General features: G+C 37.6%; 1 protein-coding gene and 2 long non-coding RNA genes across 4 annotated transcripts in view; 2 read left to right on the plus strand and 1 right to left on the minus strand.

Annotated features, from left to right (window-relative positions):
• Window positions 1–19774, plus strand: part of LOC138135804 (EGFR adapter protein-like) — a 206031-nt gene that overhangs the window by 180991 nt on the left and 5266 nt on the right. The window contains exon 1 of one of the 2 annotated variants that reach the window (XM_069054725.1): window positions 513–917. The exons of the other annotated variant lie outside the window; for it this stretch is intronic. Coding sequence (XP_068910826.1) covers window positions 750–917 — 168 coding nt within the window. The 5' untranslated portion in view covers window positions 513–749. Of the gene's footprint in view, window positions 1–512; window positions 918–19774 lie in introns of those variants that run through there. 2 annotated transcript variants of the gene reach the window in all.
• LOC138135831 (uncharacterized) overlaps window positions 1–19774 on the minus strand; it is a 325387-nt gene that overhangs the window by 146408 nt on the left and 159205 nt on the right. The gene's annotated exons all lie outside the window — the stretch shown is intronic.
• Window positions 6535–15416, plus strand: LOC138135531 (uncharacterized). The gene is made up of 2 exons (XR_011161008.1): window positions 6535–11104; window positions 14593–15416. It is a non-coding gene; the product is annotated as an uncharacterized lncRNA (long non-coding RNA).

The following is a 19774-nucleotide window of genomic DNA, read 5'->3' on the forward strand; positions in this document are numbered from 1 at the left end:
CAAATTACTTTGTCTCGTACGCACAGAATTACGACACAAATATTAAAATGACGTTTACTTTAACGGCCGTCGTTAGAAGCAACGGCCGCGAAATTGGATTTCGCGGCCTGTTTTAGGTACACGAAGTGCCCGTTTCGCGTACGGTTGCACAAAAATAAACATTTGATTTTTTCCTGTGCACCCATTTTTTCAATTCTCATTTTTTATCAAATATCTCACAACGAATTTTAATCGACTTGATTTATAGTTTCAATAAACATAAAACTCTTCATATCCATGATAGTTAATTCAAACACAATGCTTTTATCTAATCTAATGATTAAATGAATTCAGATTAATATTGATTGTTGCTTGTAATTCTTTTTAGATGTAATAGCAGTTAGGCGCCTTATTTAGTTGATACATGAAGACTTGTTTTCAAAATTGTGAAAAAAGTCTCAGAAACTGAAGGTGGTACCCGTTGGAAAAATGTATTTCTTTGCGGTGTCTAAATCGTGGACGATGAAATGACCGATGCGGATGGCGGCCAGTTCCCGCAAAGAAGCGTTCGGTTCCCATCGGTGCCAGTGACAACATTCCAAGAGTGGCAGTCGCCAGATCGGAGAGGAGCCACCGGAGCCAGTGCCGCCAGTACCGCGAGTACAACAGCCACGGTCGAACCATCGCGCAGTATTGTGGTACTTAGAGTGCAAGTGAATCCATAACGAAATGTGCAAGAATAAATTGTGTGATTCAGTGTGGTGTTGAAAATGGGGCGTTTGGGCAAGACCAACATACCGACGCCTAACATCAAAGTGCATTACAAGAAGTTGGTGGACGACTACACCGGAAGTCGCGACTCTCTCAAGATAATGCCGTCGTTGCCGGAGTACCTGTCGTACTGTTGCCATCACTGCGGCCACACGCAAAAACTGCAGGTAATTCGAACCGAGTGACCTTTGCGTGGTGAAAGCGACTTCTGCATACCTACACGACAACCAAAGTGGTACTCTCGGAGTGGTACATGCAAGAGGAATAATATCTTGTATTCTTGTCTCAGTGTTACAACAATTGGATTCGTATTGTTTTTGTGGACCAGTGCTGGAATGCAGCTGGTCCTTCTTGTATGTGCCATGTGGTGCGCGTTGGTCAACGACCCGTTAGGTGCTCCTGTGCACTTTTTAACTGCTGAATTCATAGATCGTGACTCATTCAATAAATCTGCACTGTCTTCTCAGCGAGACGACCATTTAATACCAACTTCAAAAGAATTAACATTGACCTCTTGATTGTCTCAATGTCACAAATTCCTTTCTGTATAATTATTTTTATTACCTCATCACCACTCGAATCTTGCACATATAAATTCAATCAAGAAGCGATTATCTGTTTGGCCTTGAATAATAAAACAGGCAAATGCTAATTTTTAATTGACCTGTTCTTATCTAGAGAACATTTTAAAATAAATTAATTCGGATCTAAGGTACTTTTTGCTGGGGTACCTCTTTTAAAATCTGTGTAATTCAGCACGGGTTGCGGAAACAAGATACATTTTACTTTTTTATGAAGCTAAGATAATGCCCCCTTCCCCGAATCCGTTATAAATGGAATGTTCTTCCTCTAATAAACGGGGAAATCGGGAATGAGTCGTACTGAAGTTCGTTGTTTCTTTTGTATGCAAGCTATAAAGGGGTAGCTATCGATTCTCTATGGGGCACAAGAAGATAATAATTGCAGTCCTGTCGCGACGAGGACACTTCGTGAAAAGTGCTTTACGTCAATCGAGATTTAAAAGTATTTAAGGTTGTTTCGTTGTGATTTAGCGATTCTTTTGATATAAGCCACATGTTGAAAAAGAGTCAGCTGCCAAACGAGAAATTCATATGAATGTGAATGAATGGTGCTTGAAAGGATGAATTCCGTGCTGCTTATTATTTTCACTTCATGGTACCTTGGCAGCAACAGACTCCCGGTGTGCAGGGCCGGATTTTTTGGGTGAAAACCTACAATGGAATAATGATGTGGAGGAGATGGCTTTTCGAGAGACCCATCACAGGATACAATGGCATAATTGAAGTCTCATTCAGTTGCGTTATTTGCAAAGAATGAACTCGCTTCACTTCACCATAATCGCATATCGGACGGCCCTCGGATTTGTGCACCTATGGCGGACTTATTTTGCAACGATAAATAACGCCATTGTGACAACACCACAAAAGGGTCCACTCTGCATTACATCTTTTTATCCTCTTCAAGAGCTTTTATTGACTTTGACGGTCTTTTAACTTCGCGTTACATTGTATTTAACGGCTCTTGATGGAGTATTACTTTCACAATAACGCAAAATACGGTTCGACAAGACGCCTTAGGGGACCTTCATGTGTTTCTTTTATTGCCTTCATGGAACTTCATATTCAACTTTTATTGCCCAATATGTTTTTATCGACCAAACGGTGCTGTACCGCACAATAACATCGATTGCTTGCTCTACATGTGACCCGTTTTAATTTGTTCATGAAAAGATCCACGCTCCATTCTGATGGCACGACTAGCATTGCAGAAACACCTTTGCAGTCATAAAGGAATACTTCACCGAGATTTATCGGATATGCGTCCAAGTCAAGAAAATCGATGAGCATAACGTAATGATGAAGTTTTTCATCACGATGCTCCGATTCCTCCGATCAGTTCAAAATACGACGAATTGCAACCATTGCTGTACGCAATGTACGGAATTCCGGTGAGTTGATCCACTGAAATACTAACCGCCGTGGCCGTTATTCAAATTCCGGAGGGCTAAAGAACGCCACACACGCAATAGAAAAGTCGGCGGCGCTACACACCGACCAGCTTATTTTTAGTTGGCGAAACCAGTTGTGGTTCAAGGTCGGTTTGTACAAAGGTGTACATAAAACAATTGCCAAGTAACCATGGACGACTCGTTCATTGCGATTGCATGAGTGCCGGATACGTCGGTGCAAAGACGTCGGACGCCATTTGCCGGTCATCAACTCGGTCTAGGAATGTATTTGTTGAACGCTTTCGTTACACACGATGTACATTGTCTTTCCGGGAATCTATAACGCGACGGCTCGCCGTACTAATTAATTAGCGAAAGAAAAAACGTGCAGGAATTTCAAGAATTTTTCTTTATACCAGCGTGTAATTAGCGCTGCTGTAACCGCGCCTTTACGTTTAGCCGAAATGCAAAGAACCAGCGTCACACCCCGATGACTTCCCGGATATGCCCGTGCTTAACATCTCAAATCCACCCTTAATTTATTATGTTATAAAATCTACGATAAAGCGACATGAAAGAAAGACAGTCACGCTTTCGGGAGCGGGCCGGAAATGTTAAGAAGATCCTATTTACAAACTTATAAATAGTGTTTTATTGCTGTGTACCAAGTGAACGGTTATAGACGGCGCTATTAACAACGTCTTGCAAAAGTTAGTGGCACTGTTTATTCCGGCTTCCACACATGGATCTCTGCTCCAGTAACAGGAAACGTGTTAACGGATTTTCCATGGCTAACGTAATTTAAAGGAAACATAAACAGCTTAAGGTGGGCGTTCACTGGCGACTCAATGGAGTAATAAACTGGCATGATCTTCACGTGATTTTCGGGGGATGGTTAAAGGGCGCGCGTTCAGAAGTATGGTGCAGCTCAATGCACGCAGCCGAAATTTCTATCCATTCTTGATTTAAAGATTTAAATTTCCAGCCACAAAACTCAATTTGACGAGGCTTTTCAAACTGTCACGTGAATACCTCGTGACTACTCCACTGGTTCGCCGCGCCAACTATAGCTCGTATTGTACGCTGGGATAAATCGCACTTTTTGAGCAGTGCCTTCACTTGTTGGCAATTTGTCCATCACCACAACGAGTTGATTTTTTTGCATTTTTCAAATGATACATCCTTACTATCACTGTTTCAAGTTAATGATCAGTAAAATAAATTAAACATCTTCCTGTACCTGGATGCGACCGAGTGGAAAATAAAACAACCGTATATTAACTGTTCTGAACGTAATTATAAGTCATTTGTGTCAGTCGTTAAAGAGAAATAGAAGTATGTACATAATTTACAATATCAATTTATTTTATCATCCAACTACTTCGCTAGTGTTTCTTTTCGTTTTCGTTTTGATATCATCTGCATTTATGTCGGGAAATTTTCTCTTTCAAGCAACGTTATTCAATTTAGTGGTAGCCTGGTAGCTGCATTTAATTTAAATGTATCTATTTTTAGCGTACGATGCGAGTTACTGAACACCTAGCTTAAAAAGAAATTGTGCACGGTGAATTGGCGATGCCGTGTCTACACGACAAGTTAATGCCCTCTTATATTCCGTCTGTTGAAATTCCATTTGGGTGGCCTACTCCTTTTATAAAACAAACGTGCTACTACCACCCTAATAAAATTTAACATTCTAATTTTGGAACCACCAAATTGGTCTTTCTAAATCTAACACCGTTAATTCTTTAATTATTTTTATTGTTGATTGTTTACAAACTTCTGTCAAGAAAGACGAATCCTTGGCACAATGCAAATACCCAACCAAAATGTTACAGAGTTTGAAATACATATTAAAAAACGTTAACAACTTTTGGCCTGAAATTACTGTCCCCAGTGGCAATAAAACGCGTATCAAAAGTCCCGTTTGTGCAGCAGGCAATTTAAAGATGTGATTGATTTTCAGAAAATGTATTTTCCATTCACAAAAAGTCATTAATTCAAGGCGTGTTTCTGCCTCCTCGCTGTGTTTAATGAACATTCCGCTTTCAATACATCCAGGGTGGTATCGCTGTTGAATAAGTGTAGAATTGGAATATAAAGGACAATAATGTAGCAGTAAGTGTAAATGGGCCTTATCGCCGGAACGGCACCGACGTTTTGATCGCAGCAAACGTGCCATAAAGAACAATAACAGCGAAACAAAAAGATCGTGATTTGCAAGTTCATTTAATAAATTTATTAAGCGACGCTCCGTGCACAATGGTATAGTTTTTACAAACGAGGAGAATATGCAAATCTGTAAAATTTTAATTTTAAGCGTGTAAACTCTTTGTTTTGGTCGACGACCACATAAATGTAACATGTCTAGAGGGGGTGGCAGCCCGGGCCATTCATAAACATTAAAAGTTTGCCCCGCGACGGCGAAGAACAATACACTCCGTTCCGTGTGAAACCATCCTTACCTAAGTAATATTGTTACGTTCACATTCATATGCATATTGCCGGATTTAAATTAGGCCCCGGGACGCGATAATAAAATACAATGCGGGCGGTAATTGTACACTACACAATAACCTGGCAACTGCGGTTCGGGTTTGAGACTAATGGGGATGACGGAGGTTAACCAAATATTTCAATTATGTTAGTGGAGAGTATGACCAGTTCGTTGTTAATGCAGTGTTTGACCGGCGAAGATCTCCGCCGTTGTTCACCGAGCGGAAACAAGATGATGCCCGTATAAATTATTCAAAAATTGTTAAATAAAAACCGACACGAGAATAATCCACGCGTTGAAACGAGGAACTTAAATTAAAATTTCCCTGGGAAATATTTCAAGTATTTTGAATGCGAGAACGACTCAGGTGGAACATCGCAAACAAGGGATTAAGCGGAGTGTAAAGTATTTGATTACTAAAATTGATGAAATCGAGCTCAACCTTAATAGCTAACAGATAGGACAGCTGCCGATTTCCACGTTGAATATGCACCCGAACGGCCCTTTCAAGATGATTACTTCAAAGAAGCCGATAAAAATGGTGAATTTTCTATCGAACAAAACGGATCTAGTCGGCGAAAACACGCTAATTGAACAGATACCAGAACATTTTTCACATTCCGATCGGATTGCTCACAGTGCCAAAGTGGAAAAAGTTGAAAAATCCGGCGTCATCCTGATAGATCATCAGTCAAATTTGACTCCGGATTGACTAATTAAACGAATTAATTAGGTAATTCACGTTAATAGCAACGGCCAGTCAAGGACTATTAACATTCCTAGTTGTTATTAAACTCAAATATATTTACATAAAATTATGCAAAATCACTTTTTTCCGCTTTCAGTTTGCATATTTATTGCATTACTAGTTGAAACTCGTATAGATAAATGGCAAAACTCATTAGACGGAAATCTCGGCTCCTCATCAAGCAATTATATGGGAGGCAAACACTCTTTCTGCAAAAAATAACCGTCCATTTATGCACTGCTCTAAAATTTAAGAAGATAATTACTTTATTATCAACATTTTAATGCAAACTATGTATCCGGTGTTGATTTAAATTTCCTGTCAAAGTTGGCGTTGAAGAGTCGATTGTGAACGCACCACTCGTCAATTTGCGGAGTAAAAACACAAACGACGCAAAAAGTGAGGTTAGATTTAAACAGCTGATCCGTGAGCTATCCGTGGTGCGTTCACAATCGACTCTTCAACACCAGCTTTGAGGAGAAATTGAAATGAACACCCGATACTTGTAAAGTAAAGTTCATTCACGTTGGATTTTCCCTATTGTCATGTTGCAAACCTGCGCCTCCTTTCCTAGTAATTTTCACATTATCGTGTTAGAGCGATTTGACGTCTTTAATTTTCCTATTCTACTCCTGGGTAATTTTACCATAGCGAAAAGTTGACTTGTTGACAGCGAATACATAACCTCTACAGTCTAAGTCTACACATGACATGGTTACTTTATCAGCCCGTATTGGCGACATACACATCTAAAATATTATTGATGTAAATATCACACTGGGTGCGTTTTATTGGCACCATCCTGATTCCGGAATGATCATTCTATAGTTTGTCTCAATTCTAAATTTCTATCTGTTGAATTATGTTGTCAAAATAAAAATATTTCTAAATTAGGGATTCTTATAACCAAAGTTGGCAATACACATAATATCTAATTATTTTATAACCATGATTCGAAAACATTAAAATTAGTTCATAAGTTTATTTTGCTTTTAGAATTTGATTTTCTACCAATGTACTATTCCGGACACGGAATCTTGGCCAACATTTTTTAGACATTTCTAATAGAATGATGTAAACCAGTCATTAGTGTCATTAATAAATGACAATTATTAAAAATCACTTTGAAGTTTTTCTTGTGACATCAAAAAAGCAGGGAAATGGCATTATCGAGTCAAAAGTTGGGTTATATTCAATAAAGGCCAGTTCACACATATTTGTCAGTTAAATGTCAGTCGTGGCCAAGATTCCGTGTCCGGGATAGTACCTACTTACTTGCTGCGTTTTAAAAAAGGTTTTCGTTCTTTTCCTTTATTCTAAAATTTAGAGTTGCAAAAACGGAAATTGACAGATAACCTAACAAATACAAAATATAATTTGATGCATTTTTCACCAAACAGTGTTGCCGGTTGTATTTCCAACGTAGAATGCAGTATTGGTGGAAATTTAGAATTGAGATAGACTTTATGCGTTTTATTGTCAAATCCTGCACCCGTCACTTTAGATTTCCACTCTTTCCCAAATAGTGGAGTGAAAGTTAGAGTGAAAAAACGTTTGGTTAGGTTCATGGACTCATGCAAAATTTAAATTTCAGCGCCAACTTGTCTTGTCATATCCACTCTCATCCACAAAACGTTTTATTGGTTGTACTGTTCTACTTGTTCTAGATCGATTAGGACATTTGCAATAAAACACACCCATTGTCAACAAATTAAATAATTTGACCTTGAAGTGGAAAATCCAACAGAATGAACTTGAATAATAAATTATGCATGTTGTCTGAAAATATTTACGAAAAAATGTAATTGTGAATTCTTAACTATCACGAAAAAAATCATAACTTGTTAGTGTTTATTAATTTTTGCAGGGATTAACCAGTTTGACTTGCAGCTCGTGTGAATGCACGAGATTAATCTTGCATCCCGGAAATATCACTTGCAAAGCGTATACAGATTTTTTTTCTACGTCCACAAGAACATGAATATTCATGCTACTGTCGATAAAAAAACTATTCGCAAAAATATTATAAAACGACTCCATTAAACCAATCGAGCACACTTTGAGTTACTGTTATTTTATCAGCTCTCATAAATCTTCATCTTTAATTCTAATGGAGGCAATGAAACTGTTATTCGGTAATCAAAACTTTTATTATCCGTAACAGTTGCCGAAGAACAACAGTAAAAAATAGCCCCTTGTCTGTGATGGATTCAACCCCCGCTCTAATTGCGTTTATTAACATTCAAGCGCGATAATCCCCATTTGTGTTACAGAACGAAACAATAAAAATTAGAATGCGAGTCGAAGGATACTGGAATAAATCTCGCAGTAGCAACAACGCCAGATTACAGACTCCCAGCCTGAAGAAGATGCTCTGTACCGCAATAACTTTGCATGTAAATAGCGTAAGGCCGCAGGAAGTAGGAGGTACAAATTACGGCGCCTTTGTTTCATCAATTTAAAAGTCAACCGGGGATGTTCCCGAGAAGCGTGATTGTATTCCCGGCCGCAGCTTAATACCGACAAAACGGCTCGAATAGTGGAAAGACGTGCAAACTAGACCTGTATGTAAATTTGTTAATTATTTCGCCTGTACTTTGACGAATAAATTTTCAACGTGTGATGAATTAAGCTTGGGGTTGAACCGTCGCTGCGTCGGCAAATCATGTTTTCTTCAACCAACGAAAAATATTGTCAATCCCTATGAAAAAAAATGTCGCAGAAATGAATTAGATTAGTTGTCATATTTTCGTTAGATGACTGAAATAACAATGTAATTGTTACGGAAGAAAAGACCTGTCCCTTTGTTAAAGTGAGACGATATTAAAAAAGGCAAGTTTATGTGGGTCTGCATTATCCTCACAATGAACTTTATCACGTTTTTCAACGGGAATTTGGGGAGGTGGCGAACTCTGCTCCCTTTAATTAAGTAGGAATTGAAGCGAGCCTCATTGGCAATAAATTACGAAGAAAACGGTTTGCTACACAAATATTTAACGATAATTCACTTTTATGAAAACGTAGATGATCCAAAAGTTTCACTTTCGCCACCGTTTAAATTCAACAATTGATTAATAAAATTACATGTCTTGGGAACAGTCGCTCTTCTTTCGTCGTTTTTTCGACTTCCTCAATTAAGACTGCGGCTTGAATAGCAGTACCAGTTATTTCTTAACCAGGAAGCAGAAGAAATTCGTTTAATTCACGGTCGGGTGTTTTTTTGTTTCTTGCAAAATAAAACTGATTAGCTGTGAAATTTCGTGCAGGAAGCGTGCGCGAAAACTTGAAGATTAACCAACCCTTTTACGGTACACAAAAACTCTATCAACAGTTGGGTGCACACCGACGCGTCGTTTAAGTTAAGTCAACTTGACATGAACACCCATCGGTTGAAGGGCTTTGTCTTAAACTACTACCGACTCAAAGTGCCCACCTAGTGTGAAAAGACCATGGAATTGTTGCGTGAATTGACTTTGAAGCAAGTACATATTAAATTCCAGGCTGTCTCTCAAGTTTATTACAGGTGCATCCTCACAGGGGAAACCCTCCAAGTAAATAATTTAAGCGAAAAGGCAAGCAGACGCAATAAGAAGGTGTAAGGGATCGTAAAGTTCATTGCCAATTTTGGGTTTATTGGCCTGTCTTGCTCGAGAACTTTTTGATTTTTGCGTCATCCAGTCCAACCTTCAGCCTCCATGAATTACGTTCGTTCTTCGTATTTGGTTAGGCAAAGCGAAAATTGCCGAGAGTTGTCCCTAAATCTGAGCGGCTCCCCTAAGAAGCCACTAATACCCAAAGTGGTGGATTGAATTATCACCCGCTCTCGTTAATAATGGCCACGGAATAGAATCCCTTCTCCGGAATGGTTTTTTTATAAATCGTCGAGATAGTCACGGAAAAACTGGCTCCATCAGCGGTGGTTTCATTTAGACGCATCCTTAACGACATTTATTCAAATCAGTTCGGTTGAGTTTTAGCCAAGTTTTCAGGTTAAATCAATTTGTAGAGCTGCGGAGGGGTGATTTTTTTCCGTGCTTAGAAAAGTCCAATAAATTCGGTTTTGCCTATGGATGAGAGAGCGAAAGAATCGTCGTGGAATGTTTCGCGGAGAGATGAGTGGGAGGCATTTCTATAAGATTGGAAGATCTCGGTAAAGTTTCCTTATGCTACCTGGTTCGGAATGTGGAGAATGCGGTCTGTCCACGCCTCACTGCAACCGCGACCAGCTGGTCCATCTTTACATGTTTTCCAAATATTCACGAGTTTTTTCAAGAGTAAGCGACAAATTGCCTAAATCTGAAAGGACGTCACGCAAAGAACTCAACATCAAGATGTGCAACGTAACACCGGATTTGTCTACACCGATCTCGTTGACGAACTACCCGATACAAATTATTTAAAATAATAATTTTATGGAATAAAATTGACAACTTACTGTACCACTACACAATAAAATTTTCAAGTTTCTCACGTAATTATGGTAATTTTATTTTAAAGTATATTACGATAACGTACACTTGTTGACGTTGATTGCACATTTTGTCAACAATGGAACGCCTTCGGAGATTGCTATTGCTCGTAAATTTTTATTACCATCGAGTAAAATTGTTGAAAGATAATTTGCATCTGACATCATTCCAAACGAACATAATCAAAAGGTTCCAGAGTCCATTTTTTAAACAATTGTAAATGTCAAAATTCCCTCATAGACCAGACTATCCCACCCGAAAACCTTTCGTTTCGAAATACCTGTATCGTAAGTAAAATCTCCCTCCATCAGATTTGAGGTTATGTCAATAATTTTCTTTCATTAGTATGGTCGGCTTTTCTGTCTGCATTTCTTCACATAATCTAATCATAGCTCATTTTTCTCGTTGTGTCAGGTGCCGTCCAGATCCTTGCTTTCGGAAACTCGTTTTACTTTTCAGTTTAAATTTAAAAGTAATTGCGGCTTCAGTAGCGCAAGCGCCTTCACATCAAAATGGCTGACATACAATTGACATTTTACGTTGCCAACCTAATAACCATCATCAAATAACTAGTGGTTCATACCAAAACTTTGACAATTGTTTAAAAAAAATGAACTTTACTCACAAAATTTAGAACAAGTTAACCACAAATATCCAATTTGAACAACCAGGTGAGATTAATTTTCCTTCTAATCGTTTCCTTACATATAAAGTTCATTCACGTTGGATTTTCCCTGTCAAATTGTCATGTTGCAAACTCCGCCTCCTTTCCTAGTAATTTTCACATTATCGTGTTAGAGCGATTTGACGTCGTTAATTTTGAATGTTAGTTTGGCGTGTGATTAAAGTCACAGATATTTTCATAAAATTCTATTCCTATCCTATTCCTGGGTAATTTTACCATGGCGGAAAGAAAAAAAAGTTTATTAACAGCTACTTTGAAAATTGCGTTAATTAAGTGCAGCCACTTCCAATCCCGACCTAACCTCTACAGCCTACGCATGACATGGTTACTTTATCAGCCCTTATTAGCGACATAGGGGCGTATTCTGTAATTTTTAAAGGGGCGTTAAAATTTTAGCGTCGTTTAAAATTTCAAATCCTGATTGGTGATTGCTATAACAACTTAATTTAAGGCTCTTTAAAAAATTTAGCGGAACAGTTACAGAATACGTCCCATACACAGCTTAAATATTATTGAAGGAAAAATCACACTGTCAAAAAATTAAATAATTTTTTGACCTTGACGAGGAAAATTCAACGTGAATGAACTTTACATTTAAAAATTTTAATTTTAATTCTTATTATGTGGAACTAATGACCTAGTTAATTCCATTCTACATCTACAATTAAGAAAACTTGGTCAAATTCATGGCCATTATGCTTAGGCAGCTGTTACCTGTCCTCGTTTGGCATCAATAAAATTCCCGACTTATACATTATACACACAGTAGCCATGAATCAAAAACAGTTACGATTTATTTATGATCTAATCTTGATATGGCTGCGAACATCAATCGTTGTTGTTAAAGAGGTGATGTAGTCTATGCAATTCTCTGCCAATTAAAATACGGAATAAAGAAGACTACACCTACTTTCAACCTAAAGACGTTGGAACTGATACACATCTCATGTCAGATGTCAGAAAGTAAATTCTTCCGGAGTTTTCAGTCCCCGGGTACAATTTATGAGTCCATCAAGATAAAATTAAATACATTTACCAAAGCAAAAACACGTTATGAGTTAATAAAAAATCTAGAAGTCGTGCATGCTACATGCCGGTTGCTGCTGTACTATTAACATCTCCGGGAATCATCAATAAAACCAGCTTTTCTTATAAAAAGAGCTGTTATGCAGCTTTCAACGCCCGTTCCTCGATATTTATTCCATTTAACCGTACTTTGATGCAAATGTTCTAACATTGTGTATGTATGACGGTTCGTGTTGTTGATAGCAATACATAAATCAATTGACTCGTGCATACCCGTCACAAACATTTATAATACATCGCGAGCTTGTGGAAAATGGCTGTTGTAATACAGTCTGGTGCACTATAAATCTTCTAGTCGAGTTCCGAACCATCTTCGATCAACGAAAGCTCCATCACAGCCCGTTTTTGATTTTAATATCCCATATATAGAGTCTGAGGAATGTCGAAGTGACGGTCCGGGCATCTCCGCCGCCGTTTACTACATGACCCGACCGACCCCGTTCATGACATTCCAGTACTTCAGCAATATAGTTTTACGACGGAGTCTTGGGATTGCAGATGCTTCGCTTCGAGCACTGAGCCACTCGTAAACTATATAACTTTTCCGTGGGAAAGAGTGAAGAGGGAGATTCAAATAACGCAATATTGGATAGGTCAGAACTCGACAAGTGGCTACCAAGTCTGCACGGTTAAATTGAACAAAACCTGTATTGTTGGACAAACAATGGAGTCCCGCAATTACATCAAGAGGTCCACGTTGTAGTCTTTTAAACAGACTTATTATTTTATGTTCGCGATAGTCCGACCGCAGACACAATAGTGAGTGCCGGAGCTCTACTCCAAATTCTTCTTTTATTCCCATGCAGGTTCGTTTCCGGTCACTGCCATGATCGATGTTACGTCACACACTCCGGTTCGAACCATAATTGGATTCACGATATTTGGACATCATAACATAGTTAACGACACGTCATAAACTATAAATTGGCCACACAGGAAAGCTCAATCAAGCGTCACGAAGAAGGATCATGTTAGATAAAAACGCGTGAATCCTCTTCCAAGGACTTCATTTATTTCGCACGGACAATACGTAATTGGTTCAGGTGTTTTTTATTTTTTTGAAATAAAAATAAATCCAAATAGGCTGGGTTGGCGCGAGAGTCCTGGAAAATGATTGAACTTCGTTAATGAACCTCTGCCTGGAATAAAATCTCCTAATTATATGGGAACATAAAATATTGTTATGGACGTTAAAGGAGTAATTTGCGCCGGAATCTGATCGACGCTTCTTACGCAATTACAATAATTTGATATTGCAACACAATAAACGATTTTATGACCGGAATCGAAGTCTCCCCTTATATTCAATGGCGGAGTTCGCCCATGACGCACATTTATTATTTATTGGTTCATATCGGGGGAGATTGTGACCAATGTGAGGCGGGCGCAGAAATGTTACTTTTCTATATTAAATTTTGTCGATGGTCAGTTTGAATAAAATCAACCTTATCTACAGACGACCAGCAGGTGGTTTTCTATATTGATCCCGTTGGGGTTGTAGATTTATGTAGTGCACCAAATTGGACCGCATAAATCATACCTCAACGAAATGACAAACAAATTATATAAATCTTACTTAATCTGTAGTGTAAACTTGGCAGCACAGGCATTATCTCCACCTACGTTGATGTGGAGCACCTCGCGTGCGCTCGAAACGTGACAATCTAAGCATATTGTTTAACCGCAAACGATTCCCCTTTGCGGTCTCATCAGAATAATATTACACTAGGCTGTGCAATTTTTTCAGAAACAGAAAATCGTTTTTTATGAGACACGGAGTGAACAATTTACAAGATTACCGGATAAGTTCGTACGTGAGAACTATAATAGTACATACAAGGTATTTCACGAGTGATAATGAGCCCGAGGGAATTGAAAATGCAACCCACAATACACTTGGAAAGCGAACCTGGATATGGACGCGTAGATGTCCAAGTTTGCTTTGGAAATGTATTGTGGGTTGCATTTCAAATCCGTCGGGCTCATTACCACCCGTGAAATACATTGTATATGAGAAAATATGAGATTATCAAAAGGACAACCCCCAATAAATTTCAAGTACTTTGTTTTAATTTGAGATTTTCCTCAGAACTGCGTAGATAATTTCCAGCAGTAAATATTTTGTCAGGAAGATAATACCATGCAACCAAGATGAAATATCTCGTCATTCCGTCGCCGCTCACATGCAATGTACAGTTTGTATAACGGCGGATGTATTTACTCAACATCTGACGTTGATTACACATCTTCACATTATAAGCCCTTCCACTTTTCGTAAGCGCGCGACTTCATAAGCTTCTTTTAGTTTTACAGTCATCAGGCTTAATTCAGGATATTAAACCTTATCATTTAATGAGCAATTTGATTGAACCACCCTTCTCTTTCTAGGACGGAAGAGAGGAAGTAATTTCAGTTCAAGAAGTGCCATGATTAAAGACGACTAGAATTAGCTATATCTGGGTTTAACCGGCAGGAATGAAGTTATGGAGATCATCGGATAACTTATTAACTTCCCCAATCGAGGAATTACTTTTACTTGCCAGACACCTCGAACGTGTCACACTCGACAATTTAATAATCACTCACGACTAAAAGTAACACAAAAAACTAAGAACACCGTCGCGATTTGCAGAGCTGCACTCTCTGGAACAAAAAAATGTTGGGAATAATATCGAGGGAATTGTTCACGCTCTGTTTCGCAGAAACAGGAAATTCGGTTTTTTTTCTTACTCGGCGGCTTCCTTGAGAAAAACACATTTACATAATAACAATCATGATTCAGAAGAGAATTACAATTAATTAAACGCTTTAACAAACTCGCAGACATTTAAAACCTGTAGAGGTAAACGTGAATGCGGCGCAGGGGAATTACCCAAACATTAAATTTTGATTAGGCGAAAAGGTGAAAACGGAAATAAGAACTCGAAGCTCTCGAAATTTAGAAATTGAGAAAAATGATCATTACAGATGACTAATTCGCCTGTCGTAAACCCCAACTCAACTTGACCCATTTTTCGATACAAAGTGTACTTAACGTCTTTAACCAAGATAAAACTATTGACATATTATGACAGCATATTTGCAGCGGAGAAAAGAACTAGTTTTTGGAGGTGAGCCATCGTTCTACAATATTTTAAGAAATCTTTAAATAAACCACTGTTAAGCGAACCTGGAGACCCTTTCTTCCGTCAATAAAACCATTTAGTCAGTCACTAATGGAACTTATTTTTAATACTCCTTCCTATAAAACTAAAACTGTTCACTCCCCTCGAATCATTTTTTCCTATTTGATTTCATTCAAAGCGAGATCAATTTCCGCGGCAACTTTAAAATTACATATTTAATTCTTCTAGACGCCTAAGATTGACAGATCAAATCGAATATTTTCTGTTGTTGGTAACGTTTCGTCTATGGTGAATCTGTTGAATGGCAACAATGAAGCACCCTGAGCGTTATTATGATATATTATTACCTGTGGGATTGCGTTACCTGCTGATGACAGTCTTACAATGAAGATATATACTTCAAAATGGCACGGCGCTTTCCCGTAAATTTCAATGGCATACCGCGATATATTCCTGAGGCTTTTGTGTTCTTATTGTGCATCCACATTTTGTACAAACGCCAGACAAATTAAATTAGAATGATAGCGACGTAAAGTTTTATTCGACATAATTGTTAACTGCCTATATAGTGCGGTAGGATGTAATTTCCAAATTAATATCATTAATTAGTAATTAATGAGGTTGAACGTAAAACCCGACAGAATTGAAAATGCAACCCACAATACCGGGTGGGGCATCGTATACGCGCACGCGAGAAATCGCGACTTCTAATTAAATAAAATTGTCGAAATTTTTCAGACTTACCTGGCTATTGGTAAGGTACATTTCATAATTTTTTGATAATTTTTCACTTACAAACAAAGCCAAAAAAAAATTAAAATGTAAATTTCAACCAAAAAGTCAAATTCTGATTTTTATACCAACCTACCCAGATTCACTTCCTATAATTATTTACGAAATCGACGGAAAAAAATACCAATTAGATTTTGAATTAAACGCAGTTTTACATTTCAACTTTCAAAATCATTTTTATTTATGACCTGCTACTTGTGCTGTCGTAAATTTAGGTGACAATGGAAACTGTCAATTTTATGGCAAAAAGGTTTAAAACGGTCGGCTATACCTTTGTTGGGAAATTATACCATTGTGCCGTAAATCACCCGTCTGGTTTACGTTTAAATAAAAAAGCGAATTATTTAGCTAACCAAGTCAAAATTTGTAATTGTGCCACCAGGGTTTGATGGGCTAGCAGATACAGATTCATTTAGTGTAAAAACTTTATAGGTAAATTAACAATTTATTTCAGAAAACTAATAAAACTGTTACGGCCTTATTTATTAACAAAAAAATTTAAAAAAATTCTCAAATATACCTTATCAATAACACAGGCCTGCAAAACAAAACTTTTTAATCGATGTTTTGATTTTGATAACTGATTTTGTATAACATTGGAGCCCTGATTACAAAAATACAATTCATTTTTTTGTATCACGTCAGGTTTTTTCACAATTAACAAAAAAAAATTAAGCAATTTATTTAGGAAAATAAGATGTTTATAATAATTCTTGGTTAATAATCTAACTAATTTTTTTATTCCTTATGAGAATGGCATCTTTAACGCTTTGTGAGGAAACTTCTTTTAATTGATTGCCTGCTGTATATTTTTTTTGGGTACATCGCGCTGTAACATCCAGCAAAAGTCTACCATCATTGATACGCTCCATCTTCCTTGATATCACCTCTCCATTTGTTTTATATCTTGGTCAAGACGTTCCCCTTGTTCCTCGCTGACAGCACCAAGATTTTTAGGAAAAAGATTTAAGTGCGAAAAGAGGAAATTCACTTTCAAACTCATATTACATCCCAAGATGTGAAAATTTTTAAACATGATTCTTACAATATTTTCGTAGTCTTCATCTTTGTGATTTCCAAGCAATTTTTCTATGACGTTCTTAAATGCCGTCCAGGCATTCCTTTCAACAACATTCATAGAATTTTGAAAATCATTACCTTTGTACAAAGATCTTATTTGAGGTCCTAACCTCTTTTCATTTGGCATTGGAGAGATCTGGTAACTTTGTACATTAATACTTGAAACATTGTCCATTTTTATCAAGAGGCTTTACAAATTGCTTCATCAAACAAAGTTTGATATTCATTGGTGGTACCTAATACTACTTTTTTAGGATACAACTAAATTATTTTTTATTATTGCTTCCCGGTACAAGTCTAGTTCTTAAAGGCTACTTCTTTTGAGTCCAATGCTTGTCTCGTACCCGGCAGTACCACTCGCAAATAAAACAAGTAAATTTCGAATATCCATATTGTTGTCCGATATTACAATATCGAAATTTTGAAATAATTCATTCATTCTAGGTGAACATTTCAATTTTAAGAAAAAACGATTTGTGAAAAAACTAGACGTGATAGCGCAAAACCAAAATCATTTTCGTAATCAGGGGGTCGAAATTGTTCAAAAACTGTCAATTTTATGCAAACATCGAAATCAGTGCAGGCTTGTGTAATTAGTCAGGTATATAAAATTTCGCCAAATTTATTTAATTAGAAGTCGCGATTTGTGGCGTGCGCGTATACGATGCCCCACCCGGTACATTTTCGGAAGAAAGCTGGACGTTTTAATTTCAATTTCCAGCTTTTTTTGACTTAAGAGTAAGAGAAGCGGCAAGTTGAAACTGCAATCTTGTTGTTGATAAAAATTTCATCAAGTCGTATCACTTGCACCGACAACTGTTCGATCATTTGCGTGTTCAACGATCCAAACATTTTGCTGATAATCGTGGCAGTTTTACTCTTGGACTCTTGTCCGGCTAGCGTACTTTTATATAATTTATTCATGGTAATGGGTTCATGCCGCTCTGAAGAATCTGAATATGCATAGAAAATTAATTGGACGTATCTCTCACACAAGTTTCCTGTTTATTACATTTAACCTCTCCGATATCGTATTTCTTCCAGTAACAGAAAATGTCGCCGATGTCCCTCGGGACGTCACTTACCTCCGCGTATAGTGGAAAGCAAGCAAATAGAACAGTTTTCCGACTGAATGCTATTTCGTGTTCAGTGATTTCTGAGTGATGGCAACACGCAGGATCCATTATCCACCTGGTGGTGGCCTTTGCCTCCACGCAATCCCGCGTCAATCATTCTGTTCATTAAAGACACCATCGACAGTGAGTGGACGCGACAAGGGAACGCATAATTATTATCGTACAATCGAATATTAAAGGTGTCATTCGATTTTAAAGTCCGGTGCAGTCCTGTAACGTGTCTCGCAAACAATAATTTAATTACAACTTAGATGGACAGATGATCGATAGATGCCGTGGCCGGGAACAGTTTACGGCCAAAGAGGGAAGTTCAGATATTCCGCTTTGACATTTGCAAGTGCCGCAAAATGAGCCAGATGCGGAGAGGTTTCCGATACATGTACGAAACTAATTCGGTTAATGTATGATAAATGAGAAAATTCATAGTGTAAAGCTAAACGACTGTAATCAACTTACTAATAAAATAGACGTGGAAGTTAATGCGGGGGTAAATAATCGAGTGTTTTTGAAGGTTTCATTAACCACTTCATTTGCTGAATAAATTGAAGCAGTCTCGAGAGACCTAAAATAAAATCACGACAAGAATTATTATAAAATACACATTCCCCTCTTGCCAGAAATTCGCTTCGAATAAGAATAAGCAAAGTCGTTAATTAGCTTAACGAGCTGTGGCTACTTTAATTATAAAACGAACTCGAGAGGGACCGACTGAACTCTTTGATTGTCGTTCAACCGCCATTTTCACGTTAAAAATTCCCTTCTTTTTGCACTTTTGACTTCGTAGCTTTTCCACTTCCTCAACGACAGTCATTAATTATTTATCAAGAGCATGAACCGGATGAGCCCTGACTTATACACATTTTGATTGATTAGGACGTCGTTACCACATAACAACTAATCCGAATGATCCTCTGCTGAGTAATGGATGAGCGATTACATATCTAGTTGCATTCTGCCTTTTCCCACACTGACAACTAAACTCAACGCATTCATCTTAATCGTTCATACAATAAAAGAATTCTTAAAATAACGAACCCGTTTACCATGACAAAACATTAAAAATTAAGTAATTAGACCATTCTTTAAAATCGTTACACTACTTAATGGAAGTTTACAGTTAACGTTTTGAGAAGGGAAAGTAGTAGCTTGCCTACAGCAATAATCAAGCAATCAAGATTGTCTTGAGAATAAACATATCAATGCCATTCTAAAAATCCATTTAAAAGATAAGATCATTGTTCTACAACAGGAAAACGTGAAGTTAAAAGTAAAATACTGGGTTTTTACAGAGTATGATCCTTTCTAGTTTTTAAAAATGTAAATGCCGTGTAAAGACCTTTTTTTTAAACAATTGTCAATGTCAAAATTCCCTCAAAGACCAAACTGTACTTACCACTTTAAAACCATATCCAAAAACCTTTCGTTTCGGTACACTGT

The sequence above is a fragment of the Tenebrio molitor genome, chromosome 7, assembly GCF_963966145.1.
Source record: "Tenebrio molitor chromosome 7, icTenMoli1.1, whole genome shotgun sequence".
In the NCBI taxonomy this organism is placed as follows: domain Eukaryota; kingdom Metazoa; phylum Arthropoda; class Insecta; order Coleoptera; family Tenebrionidae; genus Tenebrio; species Tenebrio molitor.